At 33.9% G+C, this 24,388-nt stretch overlaps 1 protein-coding gene across 1 annotated transcript; it reads left to right on the top strand.

Moving 5' to 3' along the window:
- Window positions 1-1,826: 1,826 nt before the first annotated feature.
- Window positions 1,827-24,186, top strand: LOC131853398 (spondin-1-like). The gene is made up of 17 exons (XM_059204278.1): window positions 1,827-2,002; window positions 2,990-3,054; window positions 3,704-3,874; window positions 4,381-4,610; window positions 5,340-5,534; window positions 6,658-6,864; window positions 7,437-7,703; window positions 8,104-8,275; window positions 8,898-9,111; window positions 9,630-9,842; window positions 10,344-10,392; window positions 11,144-11,326; window positions 20,513-20,660; window positions 21,321-21,584; window positions 22,444-22,539; window positions 22,739-22,836; window positions 23,954-24,186. Exons 2-17 carry the CDS (start codon window positions 3,024-3,026, stop codon window positions 24,083-24,085), a joined length of 2,670 nt encoding a protein of 889 aa, XP_059060261.1. The 5' UTR covers window positions 1,827-2,002; window positions 2,990-3,023; the 3' UTR covers window positions 24,086-24,186.
- Window positions 24,187-24,388: the final 202 nt, after the last annotated feature.

Here is a 24,388-nt window from a genome sequence, read left to right as displayed (position 1 = left end):
CTTCAAATAATTTCATAAATAAATCGCCTCATATAAACACAGACTAGGTAGTAGTCAATAACTAGATAGTAAATAAGTATATTTTTATTATTATTACTTTCAGAAATATAAACAAATTATAATTCGATGAAGTGGCAGAACTGTAAATACACTTTTGGATTATTATCTTTTTTTATTTGGACCTTGTGTAGGCATTATTTATTGTTATTATTAAGATGTTATTCAAATATACAGAGCTAAATGTGGCCATGACATGACTTGCGTTGTGTTGCGTTCACCATGATGATTATTGTACAGTTGGCATAGCCTCTGAATTTACCCCTTTTTGGGATAACACTCGTGTATGTATTTTTATCAAAATGCAATGACTATTGACCCAAAGAAACCCACGACGGATAAAAACCAAATAATACAAACTCTATCATTACATTTTAAGTGATTGTTTAGGTACCTATTGAAATTACTTATTCTACACATTTCGAAATTGTTAGATTCTATAAATTGCGACTAATTTATTATACCTATTATATTAGTAATAATTTTCAACATTATTCAATAAATATTACATAAGATTTTATAAATGCATTTTTTTTTGTAGCTGACTATAAATTCTCATCCTCATAATACTCCCTATCAATTCCCTAACACTTAGTTTGGCTTGGATCTTAAAGAATTCAGAATTGTTGTATGTTTAGTTTTTCTATCGTGAAATGCTAACAGGCACAATAGTACAATATCTTTTCTACAGTAGAGCAACGCCTTTGATGTTAGGTGAGTATACATAAAAAGTCGCGTCCTTTGTATATAAATTTACGCCTTCACTCGGCACCATTACTACCGCAGACGCCTTTTGTTTGGGGTAAAGGAGCGTAAAACGACCCTTAACTTCTTGCTCTTTTCTCACTAAGTAGAAGTGTATGTAGAGGCGTATCGTATAACCGTGCAATAGTATGATTTATATTAGCCCACTATGCATTAAGTGTATGTACATAATTTTGGTCAAAATTAGGTACTAATATCTAACTACATCGATATTTAAACATCTAGAGGTTAAATGCTTAAATGATTGTGGTAATACACTGATATACAACGTAATGTAAATTTATTAATAACCGTATTTGAATCAGAGAGTACGATTATTGAATAAAAAAACTTAAATAACCTAGAACCCTCAATAAGTGTAGATATGAGTAAAGTAATATGTATCCAAAAGATTATCTGAAATAATATCTATTTAGAATATCTACTAATTACAAACTCTGTATGGAAGTAGAACTCGCACCTAATCTGTCTTGTTTTAAGTTTTTTGTAACCGCACATATACCTTAAGATAAATAGGTATATCTACTAAATTCCATCACGTGTAATTTTTCCTAATACTCAATAATCTCGATCTTCAGAAAACAAAATTCTAACATCCTTTCTTAACGTAATACTTAAACGGTTTCGAATCCCGACTTAAACAAAATGGAATGTTTCATCATGATTGCAGAATTCTCGGATAGGTATCTGTTTTTCAGTACTTTATTATGATGTTTATTAATATAACTTTTCTAGTTTTTAAACTAAATATATTATTCCATTACGTATGTAATACATTATAAATACTAATCGTTTGCTAAAGGCTATAAGCGCATATGTATAAAATACAGATGGCTACATGCGTCAGCATCCAGGTCAGAGGAGCACAATCAATGTAATGTTGATCGATATATAGTGCATCTACCTAGGTAACCTACAGTATTGAGCGCGTTTACAATATTTTAAAGGGACGCGGACGTGCAAAATCAAATCCTGTCTCGCTTAGTTCCGTAGAAGCGCGCGTAGCTTTCGAACGCGTAGGGCGGGCGCGCGTCATACGCTTGTCACCGCCTTACGCAAACTCATTGAAAATTTAATTGAATTTAGTATCCACTTATTAATTTAACAAAATAATAATATGAATCTGTAAAATTATATATAATAATAAGTTCGCAGATATTTGCCGGCGACCTATATATAGGTCAGTGACATTCCTTTGTTTATGAATTCCCAATCAGTTCACATAAATTACATTACAGCTAGTGAAACCTATGTTACTAGATAAATTTGTTTTTTATATGTTTATGTTAAAGCCATAAATTGATATTTTATTTTGTGTAAAATTTAAAGTAATTTTATGTTATACAATATTTTAGAACATTAATACTGTTTCCATAATTTAAAATTAAACTAAAGGAACAGTTGGTATCTTGTCTAAAATATTTTTTTTAATCATTACAGAATTTGTTATATTTGCAACTATATGTATGAGAGTTGAATAACTTTATATTATTATATATTTGATGTATTATCTAACTTTTTTTCCATTCAATAATCAATCTGTATTGTATATTAATTGGTTCGTGCTTGATCAGAATAGACTCTCCTTTATCAAGTGCCGGGGTGCGCCAATTGAAACCTCCCTGCTCAGTTCAGCAACCCCACCCACCTCCTCCTATGTTAGTGACGTAAATGGTGGCGATTGATATGTAAAAATACATAACTTTTTTATACGAATAAAAACAAAGAATATAATTTTGCGATAGCTAAAATAATTTCTCTGCTCTATTTGCTTTTGTTGACTCTATACTTGGGTTGCGCTTCTTCTTACAACTTAACGAAGACACGGTCCTGAAAATATGATGATTCATCATTGTTTGATAAATTTATTTTAAACTGCCTGAGCCTGCCACTTTGTATAGTTGTTTAGTATTCACAATGATAAATAATATATACTTTTTCTTTTATAATCAGTTTGAAACAAACACCAAATGTTACGAGAAGTATAACTTTAAATTTGTTTCTGATATTGTTATGTAAACATTCGCTGATAAACATAAAATTTCTAAAACCTTTTTGTTAAACTCAAGAAATTGTTTTTTTTTTGTAATATATATTTTTTGGAATTATATGTACATATATATATAAATATGATGGCAACAGGCATGCGTCTCTCCGGTTGTTTCAGGGGTCCATAAACTGCAGTAACCGTTTACCATCAGATGGGCCGTATGCTTCATTTCCACCATCATGGTATTAAAGAAATGTACAGAGTGGTCATTTATTTAAGATTACAAAATGTACTAGTTTTACTCGCGGCGTGATCAGTATAACTTTTTTGTTTGTGAACCGATTCGAATGAAACAAACAAAAAATTGCACACAAATCGGTAAACCGTTTCTGAGATTAGCGCGCTCAAACAGACAAAAATTCTATCAATCATTATCTTGGATTCTTTTACATTGTTAAAGTCCCCCAATAATAGTCTTCCCATAGATCTATCATGTATTTGTATAGGTATAAAGTTATTAGTTTTTGTTATATCTATAAATTATTATGATAAATATTATTTTTTCTCCTTTGTTGAGAAGTTTGTCTTTCACTACCCTGTGAAAGAAAAACTAAAACTTGATTAGCATGCCAATCAAACTTAGGCAAAAATGCCTTGTTGTAATAGGACAAATGTAGTTTAAATAAATCGCGGTTCAATTTCACTAGCCTTTACGGTGGGCGTTAAACAACTAACAACAGCTTTCCCAAGGAGGGTTGGTGCCAAGCAGGCGGCCGGCCGTAAAAACTTATGCAGGAAAATACGAATCAGTGGAGAACAACGACATACTGCGACGACCCCATATAATGGGATAAAGGCAAGGCAATGAGGATAGTTTTTTCTTCTTATCAGGCAATATGGATATCTTCATGACAATATATGCAGTATGCATCGCAGCTGTTGCGAGTGATACTATGCAACAGTGCGAGCGCCCGCTGTCGCACGCGCAGCCCGCCGATTCACATTATCGAATAGGAATTGCCGGCGAACCAGACCTGTTCTTACCAGGGGAGCTATATACAGGTGAATTTACAGTAATTGTGTTTAGAAGAATAACATTCTTTATAACTTTGTTTAATACATACTTATTCACACTAAATTCTTAATAATGTAATTCTGATCATTTATTTAAAAGAGCAACACGCAAGTTTCTTACTCGTTCTTATTGTGATGAGATTGCTTTCTGAATGAGAGGTAGAATAAAAAAATATGACTATTCCAAAGTTTATATATTCGATTAAGTTTATTATTTCTATTTACGAGTATATAAATTAAACGATACTATGAACCCCAAGCTCATTTGTTCAATAATATAAAAAAACCTGTCTTAATTAGTGTAAGTATATACAAAATTTCATAACATGAAGGAAATGTAAGCATGCGTTACGCAATTTCTGCACCTGTTCTAAATTTTGATTATTAATTTGTTTGTGCATATTCGTCTGATATTTCTTTTATTGTTGTATTTAATACTAGTGTGTGTGTACATAAATACTTGTGTGTTAATAACAAATTATCATTCATTTTAGTTTCTTTACAAGGCTTAGACAATGGACAGGGTCCGGCACCATTCATAGAGTTCACTATATGGGTGCAAAATGAAGATTCTGTAAATACTGAACCTAATGATAGTTCTAGCTCTAATGGGCCTGTGTTACCTCTGGGAGTTTTCCAACAATATGATGCTCAAACTAAGCCGCACCCGTTTTGTAGGCCGGCTGTTAATAACGCTACCGCACACCCCAAGACTGAGATACGAGTAAGTTAAATTCAAAAATTTAATTCATTCATGCCCACCTTTCGCAGAGGCAAGTTTATCGGATTTATTGTTTTTTTATCTGCATTTCCTTCGTCGCAGAGTCAGACAAAACAAGAGAGTCAAACAAATATAAGTTATTTTTGGTGTCGGCCAAATTTGAATCCACGACTTTTTCGGGATAGTGAATAACTAGATCACGATGCTCTAAAAATATAATAGATTTTATATGAAGTAATACTTATTGATATACGTAATTAATTTTATATTTCTTTATTTTGTTATTAATATTAGGTACCTACTTTTGTTGGTAATTTGGAATAAGTGAAAATTTTTTAAAAGTACTCTACTTCTCGTTAATAATATTTCCTGAATTAATTGTACATATAAATAATTCGAATCGTGGTAAAACAACTGTCAACTATTACTAAGTGTATATAGTATTCATTCCTTATCATTTCGTCACACTAAAAATAATTGAAATCTGGCTATCAAACTTTAGTATTAATAGAATATTGAATACCTTTGCAATAGTGTATTTGGTGATTTGGTGGTTATACAATAAAAAATATAAAAGACGTAAGGTATAAACATTTGTTTATAAGAGCAACAGGCAATTGTTTTGCTAATTCTTTACGTTGTAATATACGTCGAGGATACTATTAAAAACATATTTCCAAAAGTTATGAATGTTGTTTGAATATCTAAGACTAATGACTTTTTGTAATCTAGGTATTATGGAATGCGCCATCGAATGCTACGAACTCTTGCATCTTGTTATGTGCTCACGCAAATCCAGCTGTGGGCTCCGGTAATTGGTCAGTATTAGCTCGGAAGATATGCCCTGCAACCACCGTTTCTAGTAGCTTTTCACGGCAACCGCACATCGTGGAGCCTTGTTGTGCTTGCGACGAGGCTAAATATGAAGTAAGATATTTTTAGGCACAAATCACTTAAATGATATATGAGTAATATATTAATTTGATGATATTTCACAGTAGTAAACTTTGTACAAAGTCGGCTTTATGGGCATTGTAATTACAGTATATGAAGGCATGATCACTTAATCGAATATTGGCGTATCATAAAGAGAGCATTATGGCAATGAAATCACACGTCACAAACAAAAATGATAGCAAAGAAAAGTGTACACTTAGTAAATGTTGAGAAGACATCCGAAGCACGGAAAAATATTTTGTATTTTTTTTGAGATCTTGCTCTTTATGTAATTGGAAATTATTGGAAAAAGATATAAATCTATTAAAACGTAACAGTTAATACAATTGGTGACTAGACAACACGAGGGATCGTGCGAAATATAACAGCCAACAGAATATAAAGTAAAGTGTATTCTATAGAAATCTCACATTTTACGTTAATAAAAATTAACTACATTTTTAGTTTAATTAGGTAGCAACATATTAGTTGCAAATCGAGATAAATAAAATTAATTTCTATGTTCGTGAATGGCAACAGAGTACACTGTAACGCGATCATTTTGCATAAAACATGCACAAATTATATATATGTTACTATGTATAATAGTTATGTATGGCACAATTGAACAGATAAAGAAATGTGTAATGTATGTTTGTCACATTTGTACTAAAATACAATTGTTTTACTAGTTTATGGAGAAAAATTCTAGTTACGGTTTTGAAAATTAAAAATCCGTCTTTTTGACACGATATCATATTGTTTGTGACGTGCGAAATATTGCACCATTAAATACCAGGAATGCTTTCCATTCTTCATTTACGACACTGCCTGCTCAGGTAAACTTGAAACACAAACATCTTATGCAGTATCGTTATGCTTTCATATGTCTTGTCCTAATAATATCTGTTATGTTGTTTTCCATTACACGTTATTAGGGTATTTAGAAGATGACATAGTATAATATTGACATTTTATAAGTAGGTATTTATTCTCGCTTTAACAGCAATGTAAATTTATTAGTTTTCTTTTTTATTTTATTATAGTTAATTAAACCTTTTTAACTAGCTATATGCTCGTCAACTTTCGGTATAATTTTTAATGTCTGTCACAGGTAGTATTTGAGGGTCTTTGGTCTCGCAATACACACCCACGAGATTTTCCACCTGAGGTAGCTCAAGCGCACTTCGGAGATATTATAGGTGCTTCACATACCGGCCAATTTAGAGTATGGCAAGAAGGCAGGGTAGCCAGTAATGGGCTCCGAAAATTGGCTGAAGATGGAGTCACCACTTCGTTAGAGAAGGAACTGAAAGCTGAGGTAAGAGCAATTTTTTAAGAAAATGAAATAGCAAATATACTTATCTGCCTGATGGTAAGTGGTAACCATCGTCTATATAAATGAATAGCAACTACGGATATTACGTTATTATGTGACACCATGTGATATCATTAATGCATTGTTATTCTATAGGACTAAGACTTATTACTTTGTAATTTCATGGTCTTGTTTGCACTCTACAAACACAGCTTACAAGTAAGCTGCTTGGCGGCTAAAATGGAGGCATTCAGACAGACGATTTTGAAAAGTCTATATCTGTGGACTATTCTGGTGATTATTCTAGTCTATCTACATTCCCGCTTTATTTTGCTTTTTGATTTTATTTGTATCCAATCTGTATACATTCTAAAGGTGGCGTAAAAAGCGATTGTACCACAATCTCTCGGACCGTAATCTGTGAAAGCACCACAAAAATTGTGTCACTATAACATTATACAGCTGAACAGACTATAACTATAACATATTATGTTCTTTGTTCAACCCTGGCTGAATAGGGCTAGTATGGTATTGTTTTGTGCTATTGAAATATTGTGTTATGCCATTTTTTGCAGAGCGACCATATTAGAACAATAATCAAAGCTCGTGGCATATCTTGGCAACAAGTCGCCAGAGGTGTCAACCCTAACACGTTTGCAGTATTTCGTGTGGACGCCAAACATCATTTAATCTCTCTAGCATCGAAATTAGCCCCGTCACCGGATTGGATTGTTGGTGTATCGGCATTGGAGCTATGCAATTCTAACTGTACCTGGAGCACTTCTGCAACTCTTCCTCTATATCCTTATGATGCGGGCACTGATGATGGACTTACTTATACTGTTAGTATACTTAACATATTACTTAATATATTACTGTACGTAAGTACTGTAAGTAATATTATGTTATCTGTGATATTATCAAATTATATTCTGTTAAGTTTCAGTTAAATGTTTTCTGTGTTTGCATATTACCACCAAAACATATTGTTAATTTTAAAACGAGGTAACCTATACCGTTCTTAATATTTCCGATAATTCTAGGCAGATTTCTAGGTACTATTATAGCCAAATTTTTCAATGTATCATACATACATTGTACAACTAAATTGAAGTAAGTAGTGCATTAAACTTTTTATAAATGAAGGAGTTGGTTGGTGAACTAGATATCTCTAGATTAATTTGTCAGTTCATTAGTTCAATATGTCAGCTGCAAAGTATTTGAATAATGTTTGTTGTTTAGGCCCGTCGCCATCCCACGGTGCCGGCCGCGCCGGTACGTGCTCTGAGACCAGATTGGCCTCGTGATGTGCGCTCACCGTTCTTCAGTAGCAGCAATGAAATGCGACCCTTCGCTAGATTACGTCTTACTCGGCTTCGGCTTTATGAGAAAATCTGCGGTGTTGCTGCCGCCGGTAAGTTTGGCAATTTTAATATGTATTCTTGTATGTTTTACTATTAACTGTAATTATTTTGTAATTGACTTCATTGGAGTGCCTCGAACCTATAAGGCGCATGCATCGCGATGTCGACAATTGGTAGTGCCTCTGACTACTTCATTAAACCTGCATGTAACCGACATTCTTGATATATGGACTATATGCGGAATAACAAAGATAAAGTTTTAAAGAAGACATTAAATGTGAATGTGATTGGGCATAAAAGTAAACAACGGTTGACGAAAATATGGATTGAAAATTAAAAACTTTATATGTCTAAAAGCGGAGTAAGCTCATATATAATGCTGCCGATAGAAATTGAAGAACGACATACTACGCTTTTTAAGAAGACTATATTAAGGTTTCTTAAGTGTCGGCAACGCGCAGGTTACACCCCGGGTGTTTCAGGCGTCCATAGGCTACGATAACATTTTACCATCAGATGGACTGTATGCTTGTTTGCCACCTACGTGGTATAAAAAAAACTCTGACTCCAAACAATGGGTTAAAGATAATTCAATAATGAAAAATTCATGAATTTTCTAATTTAAAAAGTACTCGATTTGGTGGTAGTAAATACGGTACTGGTGTACGACAGAGATGAACAACGAGCATGGCCAGGAGTCGCCTGCTAGCGGTAGCGCCTGCATCACGCACGCTTGGGGCCAGTGGGGCCCGTGTAGCGTCACGTGCGGCCAGGGTTACGCCTCACGACAACGAAATTACGTATGGCCGGCTCGCGCGTACGCCGAGGCATGCCGCGTACCACTCACCGATCACAAACCATGTATCGGACCCAGAATGCATTGCAGGTATTATTTACTTTGACATCTCATGACACTTCATCATTATAACAATCTATTGTCATCTGCAGCGCTCGGTCTCTCCTCATAACATGATGTTTTAGTCTCTTAATACAAACATGCTGGTCAGGTGTCGTAGTATAGGATTAGCTCGATTTTTTTTATTTTGTATAGATATATTTGTACTTAGTTTCTCTACAATTTCTTTATATCCTTTAATAACTCCGTGTCCCTTATAAAACCTCATCTACCGCGCGTTTTTCCAGATATTTTTTTGCCACGCACAGCCACATTGTGGAATTACTTATTTACGAACCAATAATTAAACCTTTAAGAAAAGACCTTATTCCTTCTCAAAAGGACGGCAACCCACTTGCAATTCCCCTGGTGTTGCGGGTGCTCTTGGGCGGCCGGTTATAAAATTATAGATGAATTAGACGAAAACCATAATAATTTGGATAAACATATTATGCCGATCTCATAATTATGAGGATAAGGGTAGAAAAATAATGGAAATAATCTTTTAGAGCTATATCAGACTACGAGGCGGACCCAGCTGAGTCGACAGGACCATGTGCGGTGTCGTCGTGGTCGGAGTGGTCGCCGTGCGAGGGCTGCGGTGTGCGATCACGCACGCGCCACTACCTGCTGCCGCGCGCGTTCAAACACTGCAACGTTGGATTCCGCGCATCTACCGTTATGAGTCAGGCTTTGCCTTGCGAGATTGGTCCTTGTGAGAAGTAAGTACTATCTGCTATATGTTAATCGGGTATATATGTGGGTGAAAACCATTGACCGGTTACTTTATAAGTACCGAGAGTGATGTCTATTATCTATTATTACCGGCTTGAGCAACACCGTCTAACTCATTCAAAAATCGCTTGTACTAGTTGCACTAGTAACATATTAAAATTTTCATTCAAGTATAATTAAGCAAAAGTGGAAAAATTGTATGTACTATAAAAAAATTCCACTTTTGCTTAATTATACTTTAATGAAAATTTATTTTGATGAAATTTAATTTGATGGCTTTTTGATAAAGATAAGAAGGGGTAATTATCAAGACTCGGGGCTAATCCTAAAATGTGTGGGTGCACTTATAAACAATACTGTATGAAAGTTTTTTTTATTTTTGTGGAAATTTGAAGTAGACTATGTGTCTCTTAGTCATTAATATTTTCGTTACAATAAATGTGGTATTTAAAAGCAAATGAATAAATTGTCTGAATTTCTGTTTGTAGACGGACTGCAACTTATGTCAACGCTTCGGTCCTGGATTGGTTCTTTAGGGTAAGAATAATATTTTGAAGTTTCATAATCTTTGATCTCACTTCTTATTAGGAAGGAGACGATTCGTTACGATGATTGAAGACAGGTGGAAGAACTGTGTGGAAGATATAGCTAAATAGAAATATATAAAAACATTTATTGTAAGACACGTTTAGCCAAACGGAACAGGGAATATGTCTCATTCCGATGTTGGGCCTTCTTTTAGCCTTATAAGACTATAAGTTATTAAAAAAAGTAAGCAGAGCTTGTGGTATGGGTCTAGTACCATTAACACAAGCTCTGGTTACCTTTTTTAACATATATAAATACTCAGATACATTGTTTTGTAAATACATATATGTATAATATACATAGAAAAGATGTAGGACTGTACAAACAATCATACACATAAATACAAATGTATGAACCGTGCGAGGAATCGAACTCGCAACCTTGGGAAGTAAACACCGATATACCACTGAGGCAGTCAATACTATAGATTTTTATATATGATTTATTGTCTTTATCTATTTGGTATTTGAGAATGTTACCTCATGCAATAATCTTACTGATATTTCTATAACATTATAAACACATAAATTTGTGAATGTGGATGAATGTTTGTTACTCTTTCACGCAAAAACTACTAAATATGTTTAATGAAACTTTACAATAATATAGCTTATACCTACATTACTATAACAAATAGATTATATTCACGCGGATGAAACCGTGGGCTCAGCTAGTTGTTTATAGTCTAAAAAAACACAAGGACGAGACGCGTGGCGCGTGCAAGGTGACGCAGTGGGGTAACTGGTCACCGTGCTCGGAGCGCTGCGGCCGCGGGCGGCGCGTGCGGAACCGACTCTACCTGGTGCAGGCGCGTCTACAGCCACTCCTCACGCGCATACTGATAGCGCGCTGGCGGGGCACATTCGCCTTTCTACAGAATGTCGTATGTAACCATCCATTCAATTTTTTCGAACTATTATACTTAATGCTTTTGGCCGCGACTCTACCTGGTGCAGGAACGCTTACAGCCATTTCTCACGCGCATACTGATTGCACTTTGGCGGGGCATTTTCGCCTTTCTATAGAATGTCGTATGTCACCAACCATTCTATTTTTTCGAACTTTAATACTTCATTATTTTGGCCACAGCTGACTTTTACAGCTTCATCGATAGGGGGCGAGTGGCAGATGGTAGGGTAAGGTTGCTTATGTCGTACCCCCTAAGGAAATAATACTATAATATTCACTGCAATTGAAATAAAACAAAATATTATGCATTTTGTGAATCTTTATTTATTTGGCTTTTAATCAACAATCACAGAAACTTGGATTTTTTTTAACAAAGTAGGTATTTTAACGTTTTTAAAAAACATACCTTCGGTACGATTAAAGCGCTTAGTCGCCTAATTCGTAACACCTATAGCCTTAGTCGTACTTAGAAAATAAACTTCAATGAACACATAATAAACTATATAGAAAAATACTTAATAACATGAGATCATATGAAAAACTAAAAAAATAGAAACAATTCAGTCTGAGTTCAACTTAAAACACTTATTGTTACAAAATCAAACCTAATTACTAAGTAAATAACACACAGAAAATAAAATTATAGGTAACATCTTGAAAAAAAAGTAATGCTTAGATAATTATTGAGATTGGACACAGATATCACAAATATATTTCTTTACTTTACTCTCAACGCCTGCACATAGATCATGTATCCAACCTTTACATTTTATACACTGGATCATGTTTTCTTCTCGATCTTCCCTACATAGTTTGCATAACCACGTTTCTTTAGCTTTTATTTTTTTGTTCTTTTTGCATATTTCATTAGTATTTCTTCCTTTTAGACTTTTATTTATTCGTTTTTCTATTTTAATTTTTTTCCTATCTAGTACAGGTTTCTTCCTTTTAATTATGTTTTCCTTTTCTTCGATTTCATTTTTATATGGACTTGAAGTTAATTCCATTGTTGGCTTAGTACCTTTCTTCATTTTTTTAATGACTGTTTTTATGCAAGGTATAGGAGATAAAATATTCAAGTGAGACTTTATTTGTTGATTATCTACTGTTAAATTATCGTCATTGTGTGAAGTATCTTGTGATATTGTAGAAGGTTCCGGTTGAATGTTGGGTGGTGTTGATTCTCTAGTTGCTAAAGGCGGCGTTATAATTTTTGGTGATGATGGTGATGAAAAGATTGGTGGAGATACAGCCCTTATTGGAGGCGATGCAACTATTGATGATGTTAAAATCGATGGCGATGTGGCTCTAGCGGGTGATTCCCTAGTTGGTTCAGTTGAATCACCAAGTTCTTGATTTGATGGATCAGAGATGTATACAGAGGCTACGAAATCCTCTTCTTTAATGACATTTCTATCACACGGCCACAACCCTGTTGCTTTAAAACCATTAAGCGCTATATCCATACGAACCGACCTAGGGTATGCTTTTCCAAGCAGCTCTGCAACGTTTGCTTGTTTTATGACACTACCAGGATTTGAACGTAGCCATGAAGATGCTGCTTCATTGTAACAGCTTTTCAATGATTTAAAAAACGATCTGTCCAACGGTTGTAGACGATGTGTTGTGTGAGCAGGAAATGAAAGCATTACTATGCCATAATCGCGAGCCATCTGGATTGCTTCTAAATTTTTTGTATGTGTACTATGACCATCTAGTAAAAGCAATATTTGTTTTTGGTCGATTTTTTCTAATCTTGTACACTTAATAAAATGTTGAAGCCATTTAACAAAAAGTTCTGATGTTATCCATCCATTCTTCGAAGTACCAAATGCTGTGTTTGGTGGAGCTCCTTTTTTTAAAGCATCATTCAGCCTGCTACGTTTAAATATTAACATTGGTGGTATAAATTCGCCTGCTGAATTCATCGCGCATATGCAAGTTGTGGTCAGACCCCTTTCTCCACTTGTAATTGCACCCACTTGGTGTTTTCCTTTTTGAGCAATAACTTTGGAAGGTTTGTGAACGGTGGATAACGCAGTTTCATCCATGTTATATATTTGATGTGCAGCAAACTTGTATTTATCTAGAATTTCTTCATACTTATCAAAAAACTCATTAACCCGCTCTTTATTAAACCCTTTACTTCTGGCCATCGATGTTGGTTCAGGAACACGTAAGGATAAACCAGGATGCTCTTTCATAAACCTGTAATACCATTTTTTTCCTGCTATTTTTTTCTCCCTGTTAAAGCGATGAGGTAGTTGACATTTTTCAGCAAGATCGAAGGCAAGTTTCCTGAATTCAGTGGTAGTTAATCCGAAAAAACAAGACTCTAAATTTATCAAATGTTGTGCTAATATCTTTTCCATGTCTGGTGGTATATCATTAGGTCGTCCAAATTTTGTTTTTTTGTTCAATCCTTTCAAATGTCGTCGTAGTGTAGGTTTTGGTATTTTAAATCTTCTACAAGCTTCATTGAACCCTATTTCTCCATTTCGATGTTTCTCTAAAGCTTCGTCCATATCCTCCTGCTTCCAAGTATTGTATTTTCTCTTCATCATATTTATTACCTAATAAAAAGTAAAGTAAATTACAAAAAAAAACAAAAAAACATTTTCTTAATACCTAAGTTGTACCGGTACGAGTAAGGAAACTTGTACAGGTACGACTTAAGCGGCGGGATAGCCTAACTTTAAAACTAAAATCACTAACATAACCTATAAAACTTCTACACTTTGTATATGCCTAAACGATTGTCAGATAAGTATTAAAAATAGATTTTAACAAAGAATAAAAGTAAGCATCATATTCCTGCCTTAAAAAGCTTAGAAATGAGCCAAAAATTTTAATGAAAACTGTTAAAAAAACTTACTATTTAATTATTTTTGCTTCACGAAGCCGCCCAGCGATCCACTTGTTTGCGTTTGTTCGCTCGACTAAATAGTTCAGGTAAACGACACCAGATGGTGCAATTTATATGTATCAGACGAAATATTGCCAGGGTACGATTTAGGCCATGGTACGACTTGAGCAACCTTACCCTACTCTATACTCGCGGAAGGATTTACAGCAGCTGAAGGTAGATTCCTGCGTATATACTTTAGACTTTAGTCTGAGAGTACCACTAGGGGTTCCATCTCCGTTTACATTAAACGAGAGATCGACCCGAGGGTTGTTATTGTTAACTCGGATAATTTTATATATATAATATAAATAATATTTGTCGGGAATAATTCTGTGTTTTTTCGCTAGATGGCGCTAATTGTACTTTTGTTAAATACAGTTTCCTAGATTCAGCGGTGTTTCATATATAAGAAAAATCAGTAATTTAGGTAATCATAGTGGTCCTTCGAGAAGGATGTTCTTATGTGATTAATTAAAAAAATCTCCTATACTCAAGCAAGTGTCAGTCATAATTAGTGTCAAAGAAAAAAAACAATATCGAACTAAGTTGACATGCGTTTTTCCTAACCTAAAAACTATAGTGAAAAAAGATTACGAAAAATAAACAATTTGGACATTGAACATTTCTGTGATTTAATAGTGTATTCATATTAAAACATTTAAAACCGTTTACTATAAAAACAAATTACAATTTAGTGTAACTGGGACTTGTGAACAATTTGTGTTGTTAATATTGAACTTAGTAAATTTATCGAAAACTTTAACTTGTGTACTTAGTGCTACTTATCATTTCCGTCTCATTTATTTGATAACAATGGAGAAAATATTACAATTACTTAACGTACAAGAAGAAAGATGTGAACAAATTTCTAAGGGACAACGAAATTATCACAAAAGTCCAAAACAAAGAATTACATTGAGCTACTTAGAAACGCGTTTGGAAAGTTTAGACAAGACATGGCAATCATTTAAAACCGATCATGATCAACTAATTGCAGAAATTAAAAGGGAAAAACGTAAAGAAATTGAATACTTTAAGAATGATATTTACAACCAATGTGAAGAAATATATATCGAATACAAGGGAGATTTACGAAATGAAATACAAAAATTGTCACCGTAAGAATGAAAAACAACCAGCAGAAAAACAACTTAAAACTACCGAAATTACCTTACCGACTATCAAAATTCCTATATTTTCAAGCAAATACACGGATTGGCAATCCTTCCATGATTTATTCAATACATTAATCCATTCAAATAAGAACCTAGACAATGTTCAAAAACTTCATTATCTCAAAACATCTGTGACGGGTGAAGCCGAACAGTTACTTAGAAGTATACCTATAACAAGTCAAAACTATGAACAAGCTTGGACTACATTGAAAAATAGATATAATAACAAGAAGTATTTATCAAATTGTATTTTCAAGAAACTCTTTAATTTAAAAAATATATCATTTGAATCTGCATTTAATATAAAACAACTGATTGATACAACCATTGAATGTTTAAACTCATTGAAACATCTCGGTTTGCCTACCGAGTCATGGGATAGCATTATGGTCTATATGACAGTCACTAAATTAGATCCTGAAAGTCGTCGGCTATGGGAGCAACATACTTCACCAGACCAAGAGTTTACAACATTTAACCAATTGCAATTATTTCTTGAAACAAGATTCAGATCATTAGAAATGTTAGAACAATCAAATAAAATATTGAAACCAAGGACATTTTATTCAACAATAGATAACAAAACAATAATTTGTTCATATTGTAAAGGTGATCACTACATATATATGTGTAAACAGTTTGCAAAATTATGTTACAAAGAGAGAACAGACTTTGTACAAACTAACAAACTTTGCTTCAATTGTTTGATTCCAAATCATTCTGTAAATAAATGTTTACGGAAAACATCATGTCGTGTTTGCCAGAAGAAACATCATTCATTGTTACACCCTGAAAGAAAGGAACCTGTAAGAGGTGAAAGTCATGAAGATCAGACAAACATAGTGTCACATTTTGTAAAACAACCTGGTCAAATCTTATTAGCAACTGCACTGGTGGATGTGACTTCAAGTCATAGTAATATACACACCTACCGTGCTCTCATTGATCAAGGCTCTCAAGCCACGTTTGTGTCAGAAGATCTTGTTCAGACCTTGGGTTTGAAAAGAGAGAAAACCAGCGGCGTGGTATCAGGATTGAGTGGAGGAATAAAATTACAAACCAAATATACAGTACAGCTTGAACTTCGATCAAGACTGAAAACAAACTTCACTATCCTTATTAGAGCGTATGTATTACGCAATATCACAAACTACTTACCTACACAGCAAGTTACGATGTCTAATTGGCCTGCCCTTGAAAACATAACACTAGCAGATCCAGGGTTTAATATTCCGAACAAAATACACCTACTGCTAGGAGCTGAAGTCTATAGCAAAATCATAGATGTCGGATTGCTGAAAAGTCCATCTGGGTCCATTATAGCACAATCTACACATCTGGGCTGGATTCTATCTGGTGATACTAGCAACACACAACCTAAAACACAAAAACAATTAACTAATTTACATGTATGTATATGTGATAATGATATACTGAAAAAATTTTGGGAGATTGAAAACGAAGTACTTACCTCTGAAAGAAAAATTACCCAAGAAGAAAAGAAATGTGAGGAGTTATACAAACAAACTACAATAAGAACGGAATCTGGTAGATATAAGGTGCATTTACCTTTTAGAGAAGATGTAGAGCCAGCAGAAAAGTGTGGTAAAACTAAAGAAATAGCTACTTCTAGATTTTTACAACTGGAAAGACGATTCAAATACAACAATAAATTAAAACAAGAATATAGTACTGTGATCAATGAGTATCTCAAACTAGGACATATGATAGAAGCTTCCGAAGATATTGATGATGCAATTTACCTACCGCATCACGCTGTACTTAGAGAAGACAAAGATACTACAAAACTGCGTGTCGTCTTCGACGCGTCGGCTAAGGGATCCAAGGGATACTCACTTAATGATACCATGATGACTGGTCCTGTAATTCAAAGAGACTTACGAACACTATTAATGGAGTGGAGAACATTTAAAATAGTACTCATAAGTGATATTGTGAAGATGTACCGTCAAGTGCTGGTGACAGACAAACATACAGATTATCAAAGAATATTGTGGCGGGAAAGCCCTCATAAAGATATAGCCTCATACAAACTACTTACTGTAACCTTTGGTACAGCTGCAGCACCATTTTTGGCAGTCCGTACTCTCATACAAATAGCAGAAGATGAAGGACATCGATTTCCTTTAGCCGCTGAAATTGTAAAAAAAAAATCATTTTATATGGATGACCTGATGAGTGGAGCTAATGATATACATCAAGCGATGGAAATTTATAGACAACTGGATGAGTTGCTGAAATGTGCTGGATTTGAATTACAAAAGTGGTCCAGTAACTCTGACAAATTATTAGATAAAATCATACAAAATAAAGAAAGAAATATAAAACCATTGGAGATTAAATTTGATAAAATTATTAAAATACTGGGACTTTCTTGGGACAGATTAGATGACAAATTCAAAGTTTACATTAACTTACCTCATGTACCAGATACAATAACAAAACGAAGCATTCTGTCTGAGGTGGCACGCCTATTTGATCCCTTCGGGTGGCTATCTCCAATTATAGTAAAGGTTAAGATATTAATTCAAAAATTATGGCTCTGTACATGTGGGTGGGATGAAGATATACCAACAAACCTGAAAGAAGAATGGTTATGTTTCAGAAAACAACTCCCAGAATTAGAAGTGATACACATAGAAAGATGGATTCATACTTACCAAGAAAATGAAAGAGTTGAACTACATGGATTTGCAGATGCTTCCACAGTTGCATATGCAGCTGTGGTCTATGTAAGGGTAGTTAGCAGAGATAATATTTTTGTAACTATACTAGAAAGTAAAACTAAAGTGGCACCACTAAAACAGATTTCCATTGCTCGTCTGGAGTTGTGTGCAGCCGTTCTACTTTCAAAACTACTGGCAGAAGCCGCAAATACTTTAAAAATATCCAGTAGTAACATATTTGCTTATACTGACTCGATGGTAGTATTAGCTTGGATTGCATCTCAGCCAACAAAGTGGCAAACATTTGTAGGTAATAGGGTTACAGAAATTCAAACCAGATTAAACAATAAATGTTGGAGTCACGTAAATTCTATGGAGAACCCTGCTGATATCGCGTCACGTGGTGTCAATCCATCTGAATTAAAAGAAAAACAAACCTGGTGGAAGGGTCCCACTTGGTTAAGCCAAGAAATTTCACAGAAGTCAATGACAACAATACCTGAAACAAAGTTAGAAGAAAGAAAACAACATACAAAGGTTTTCATATGTGAAAAAGATGAACCGATCTGGAACAGATTTTCAACACTTACCAGAATGATTCGGGTACTCAGCTATTGTCGTCGTTTACTGCACCTGAAAACAAAAAAAGATATTAGAATGAAATTAAACACTTATTTAACTAGTGAAGAGTTAAGAATAACTTTAGATACATTAATAAAAATGGTACAACAAGAAGAATTTTTAGAAGAAATTAATGATTTAAAACAAAATAGAAAAATCAAAAAACGAAGTAAACTCTATTTCTTATCACCTTACCTTGATACTGATGGTCTTCTACGAGTAGGTGGAAGAATACAAGCTTCTCAGTTATCACAACAACACAAACATCCAATTATTATACCCAATAATACTCACCTTACAATTTTAATTATACGAGATGCTCACTTAAAATTATTACATGGTGGTGTTGCCCTTACCATAAATTATTTGAGAAGTCGCTACTGGATTATTAGTTTAAAACAATTAGTAAAAAAATGTTACCGAGAATGCACAGTTTGTTTAAGATATAGAGGCAAGACAATACAACCTAAGATGGGTCAACTACCTGCCGTTCGCGTTCAACCAGGACGCGCCTTTAAGACCAGCGGAGTAGATTTTGCTGGACCAATACAAATGAGAGCATCCAAGGGTAGAGGCCAAAAGGCTTACAAGGGATATTTGTGTCTCTTTATTTGCATGAAAACAAAAGCAGTCCACATTGAAGCTGTAAGTGACCTTACTTCACAGGGTTTTATCGCTGCCTTTAGAAGATTTGTGTCACGTCGAGGTCACTGTTCCGATTTATACAGTGACAATGGCTTGAATTTCGTTGGAGCTGCAAGAGAACTTACACAGATGTTGAACCAAGCCATGATTGGCGTATTAAAAGAGGTTGCCGAATTACTCAGTAATGATGGCACTACGTGGCATTTTATACCCCCGAGAGCACCAAATTTCGGTGGGCTTTGGGAAGCAGGAATTAAAATACTTAAGACAAATATTATTAAAATAATCGGCGATTCAAAACTGACCTTCGAGGAAATGACAACCTTGTTACATCAAATCGAAGCTTGTCTCAATTCGCGACCTATTTGTTTGCTCAACGATTATCCTGATGATCTTGCACCACTTACACCTGGACATTTTCTTGTTGGTGAACCATTAATTAGCATACCTGAGAAGAATGATGAGGATGAAAAATGTATTAGTCCTTTGAATAGATGGAGATTAACACAAAGATTAATGTTACAATTCTGGCGCAGATGGTCCAGAGAATATTTACACACCATGCAACAACGTCATAAATGGCAAAATTCGAACCAAATTCCGGAGATAGATGATGTCGTCATTATAAAGGATGACTTGCCCCCAACTAAGTGGCTACTGGGGCGTATATTACACAAGCACACTGGTCCAGATGGACATGTGAGAGTTGTGACACTCAAATGTAAAAATTCAACGCTAAAACGCCCTATTTCAAAACTTATTCCGTTCCCAAAATTCCAATAAATAACTCTGCTATGGTGGGCGGCCCACATATGAAGAACAGAGTTCTTGGTGGGCGGAATGTCGGGAATAATTCTGTGTTTTTTCGCTAGATGGCGCTAATTGTACTTTTGTTAAATACAGTTTCCTAGATTCAGCGGTGTTTCATTTTATAATAAGAAAAATCAGTAATTTAGGTAATCATATTAATAAAATAGTTTTTAGTAAAAATTATTTAGCTTACCGCACCGTACTATAAGGAGCGTCGAGATACTACTCTTAAAGTGTGATTTAGGATAATACTACGTCAAGATGATTTACAACTACAATGACATCTGACTATAATATTATTTGTATTTCAAAAGAGTGCCCCACGGGAGAATGTCACAGCTGAGGATCTGGAGGTAGAGAGACTAGTTCATGAACACTTAGAAAAATGCCAGTTCACGTTGACTCAACAGGAATCTCTCTGTGATGGAGAAGACATCACCTGTAATCAGACTATTACATCGGGTATGATTTGTTTATAATAATAATAATCTAGGACAATTCATACAGAACTATCTAGTACAAAACTAAGCAGAAATAGAAATAATCTTTATTCAAATAAACTTAATATAAGCATTTTTGAATAGTTACATTTTTATATTCTACCATTCATTCGTAATGCAGACTCATCACAAGAAGAACGAGCATGAAACTTGCGTGTTGCTCATACTGAATACAGAGCCTATGGGTATTAAACATCTAATAAAAATACTTAGTATATTTTTTGTAAATACTTAGATCATATATACATTATCTGTGACCATTTTCAATTGATTATTATAAACTTAATCTTCTTAATTTAGGATTAAGTTTATTTAAATAGGAAGTATTTACCTTTTGTGTATTCCATAATATTTTTTAAATTAAAAAAAAATTAAAAACATTTGAAATAATATTGTAATAAATAACAAAAATAAGAATACTAATTATTGATATTTTGCTCCTCGTTATAATTATTTAATATTAAACAAAAATATTTAATATATTAAATAATTAAAATTAGCAGCAAAATATGACGAATTAGTCTTCTTATTTTCTTATGATCATTGATGACATTTATACACTGTTACCCTAAAATGACTTAACAAAGTATGTATTTGTACAATATAATTATTATTACTTTAGCGGTGTGCTATTTGCCGTTGTCGGTGGGACCATGCCGCAGTTACAGCGAGCGCTGGTTCTACGACATAGAGACCCACACCTGCGAGCCATTCGGATTCACCGGATGTGGTGGCAACGCTAACAATTTCCGTACCAGAGAACTCTGCCTGCGCGTCTGCGGGAACATTACCAAAACTTACATGACCCGAACTAACGTCATCCAAATTACTGCTACACAATCTCCTGTTACTCAATCTACTGTCACCCAAGCAACCCCAACTACTAGTAAGTATCAATACGATGTTTACAGTCGTCACCTTACTGGCTCATTGTGTTTTGTTTTTGTACATAATCTACATGTACATATATGTAATTACATGAGAATTTCCCAATTGTTTCGTTTTGGTATCACCAGTCTCTACATGTGTAGTACAAAATGAAGTCGCTGCCGCTGTCTGTTTGCTTTGATCTTTGAAATTACGCAACGGATTTTAATGTCGTTTATAGCAATAAATAGAGTGATTTAAGAGGGATGCTTATATGTATATTACATATATACCCGTGTGAAGCCTGGGCGGGTAGCTATTTATGATATGAAATGCATATTTACACGCGTAGATACAGTAAAAAGAAAACGCAGCAATCTGCAGGTCGACTCTGGATTCTCATCTTAAAATTGATGTCAATCCAATAATTGGATTAGGTTTCAAAAGAACAGTACAAAGATGGTGTACAGGTCTTTTAAAACGTAATGAAGACTAAAATGAATAAAACGATAACAACTTCAATTAGGTCTTTAATTATGAACGGTATACTAAATATAATTTAGGAGTGTAAATAATATAATATAATATACGAACATGAGGTCAGACCTCATGTTCATATGATGGTGATAATGATCAGCTGGTGATTTGTCATGATGGAAGGAATATACCATGATGGCTTCCAGAGGGAACCGCGTGGAGGTCAAGCTGACATGGTACAACAGTCCACATTTTTTACTTTTACCTTTGACTCAAAAAATGCCTTAACTTTAGGTTGACTTTGCTTTGAAAGCGGAATTCGAGTTTCAAAAAGAAAATAGAATATCAAACATATGATAAACACATTTACATAATTATTCATGACGATTTTTTATCTTCAGCTGCGAGTTCTCACACAGAATTGAGCACAAAAAAGAATAAAATGCCATCGTACGAAGATAATGAAGTGATACAGAATGATGTGCCTACCCCTGAAGGTACGTTACAATAGCATACATTATCTGTATCTACTTATTATGTGTCGTAACGTTTATGTAAAACTTCTTCTGTAAGTAAAATAAGTATATTTCTTTATTTGGACGCATGACTATACTTTAAATGATTTTATAACTATCTTTATTTCTAATATTTCGTATTATTTTTTATGTGACCTTTTTTTTTCAATTATTCATTAAGTAGAGGACGCGAATTGCGAGACGGGTCCATGGCTCGGTTGGAGCGACTGTATCGGGGATTGTGGCTTCGCTGTCGAACTCAACTATCGATTGGTTTTGGTGAGTTTAGTATACATTAGTGCAGTGAAGGCTGTGCGAAGTTTAAAGGTGTTTAACTCATAGGCAGCACCTATAACAGAATTCACAAAAGGTTATGGATTTTTATGTGACTGGAGAGTAATTGTGTATAGAATAGACAAATTAGTAGAATTACAGATACAATATATATTACTCATATTATGACTTTTATGTTACCTTTGGTTGTTAATTATTTTTATTATTCCCCGGTAATTTTACTGTCCTTCACCTACAGACGTTTTTATATCACAAATATGACAATTTATATATTACATGAACTATTAATGCTTTCCCATATTTTAACCGTATAATAAACATATTTAGATTTAATTAATAAAAACATTTTATAAATACGTGAATTCTCAATCCAAAGTGAAGTTTTCAATTTGAAAATCTTGAATTTAATATTTTATTAAAACTTATTTAATTGTTTATTAATTTATGCATTAATTAATGTTTATTTTACTTAATCATCTGAGTATGATTTGTAAAATGGCTAATGGTAACACAAATTGCCGTATCTAGAAGAAGAAAATAAGCTGTCGATTAAAAGAAAAAATCTTTTTCTTAATTTGATTTAAGATGATCTGAAATTTAGATTTTTTTTTCTCTTACCAGAAAGAAATATTGTAATTCCAAGCATTCTATACGTCTTATATTGTAAAGACTTCTTCAAAATGTACCTAAAATGTAGATGACCAAAGACCAAAATGCTAAACTTATTTCATCTTAACCGTAAATTTTTTAAACTTACGGACTTTGGCACCGTCTATAATGGGCAAATTAATTTTATCCATAAAACATACCAAAAATATATATAGGAGTGGTGGTGGAGCCCACCCAGGGTATCTACATTATTTATCCTCTTTGCAATGTGAATTGAAATGTTATATCAGTAGTTTTTTAAATAAAACAAAATTGTATATATAAATAAGTTCAAGCATACCCTATCCAACAACAAATAATTTTGAAATACTGTAAATTAAGTTTTTTTTATTATCCGAGTATGTCTTGATAATTTTATTGCAAGGATATCTTAAACAAAATCCCGTAATAACTAAATTCAATTCTTCTATTCTATTGGTTAATTGTTTTTTAGCGCCGGGCTTCTGGAAATGGAAAAGCTTGTCATAAACTAATGAAAAGCCGCGTCTGTCGTCCAGCGAAATGTCAGAAGGACAACACCACCGACGACTCCACATCTGTTCATCTGAATTATGAAGATGATTAATGTTTAATCTTTAAGATTTTGTGTCTATATTACCAAAACATATGTAAGTACATTGTTAGAGGTTTTTCTTGTAGGTATCGAATTTATCAGTACAAAGAATTGGAAGAACGTTTATATAAAAAATGCATTTCTATAAGTCTGTAATAGGAGTCAAGATTAAAAGTATTTGTATTTATTGTTCCGGCTCGAAGGACCAATGTTATTTTTATTGTAGATTAATAGAAATATCTCATTTTTTGTATCGACACATCGAAGCATCACCGGTTTTGTACTGGTAAATGAGTCTAATTATTAATCGATCAG

The sequence above is a fragment of the Achroia grisella genome, unplaced genomic scaffold (assembly GCF_030625045.1).
Source record: "Achroia grisella isolate CSIRO2021 unplaced genomic scaffold, CSIRO_AGI_Agris_v1 utg900, whole genome shotgun sequence".
In the NCBI taxonomy this organism is placed as follows: Eukaryota; Metazoa; Arthropoda; class Insecta; order Lepidoptera; family Pyralidae; genus Achroia; species Achroia grisella.
Note: the sequence above shows the minus strand (reverse complement) of the source record. Positions and strands in the feature narration are given on the sequence as shown.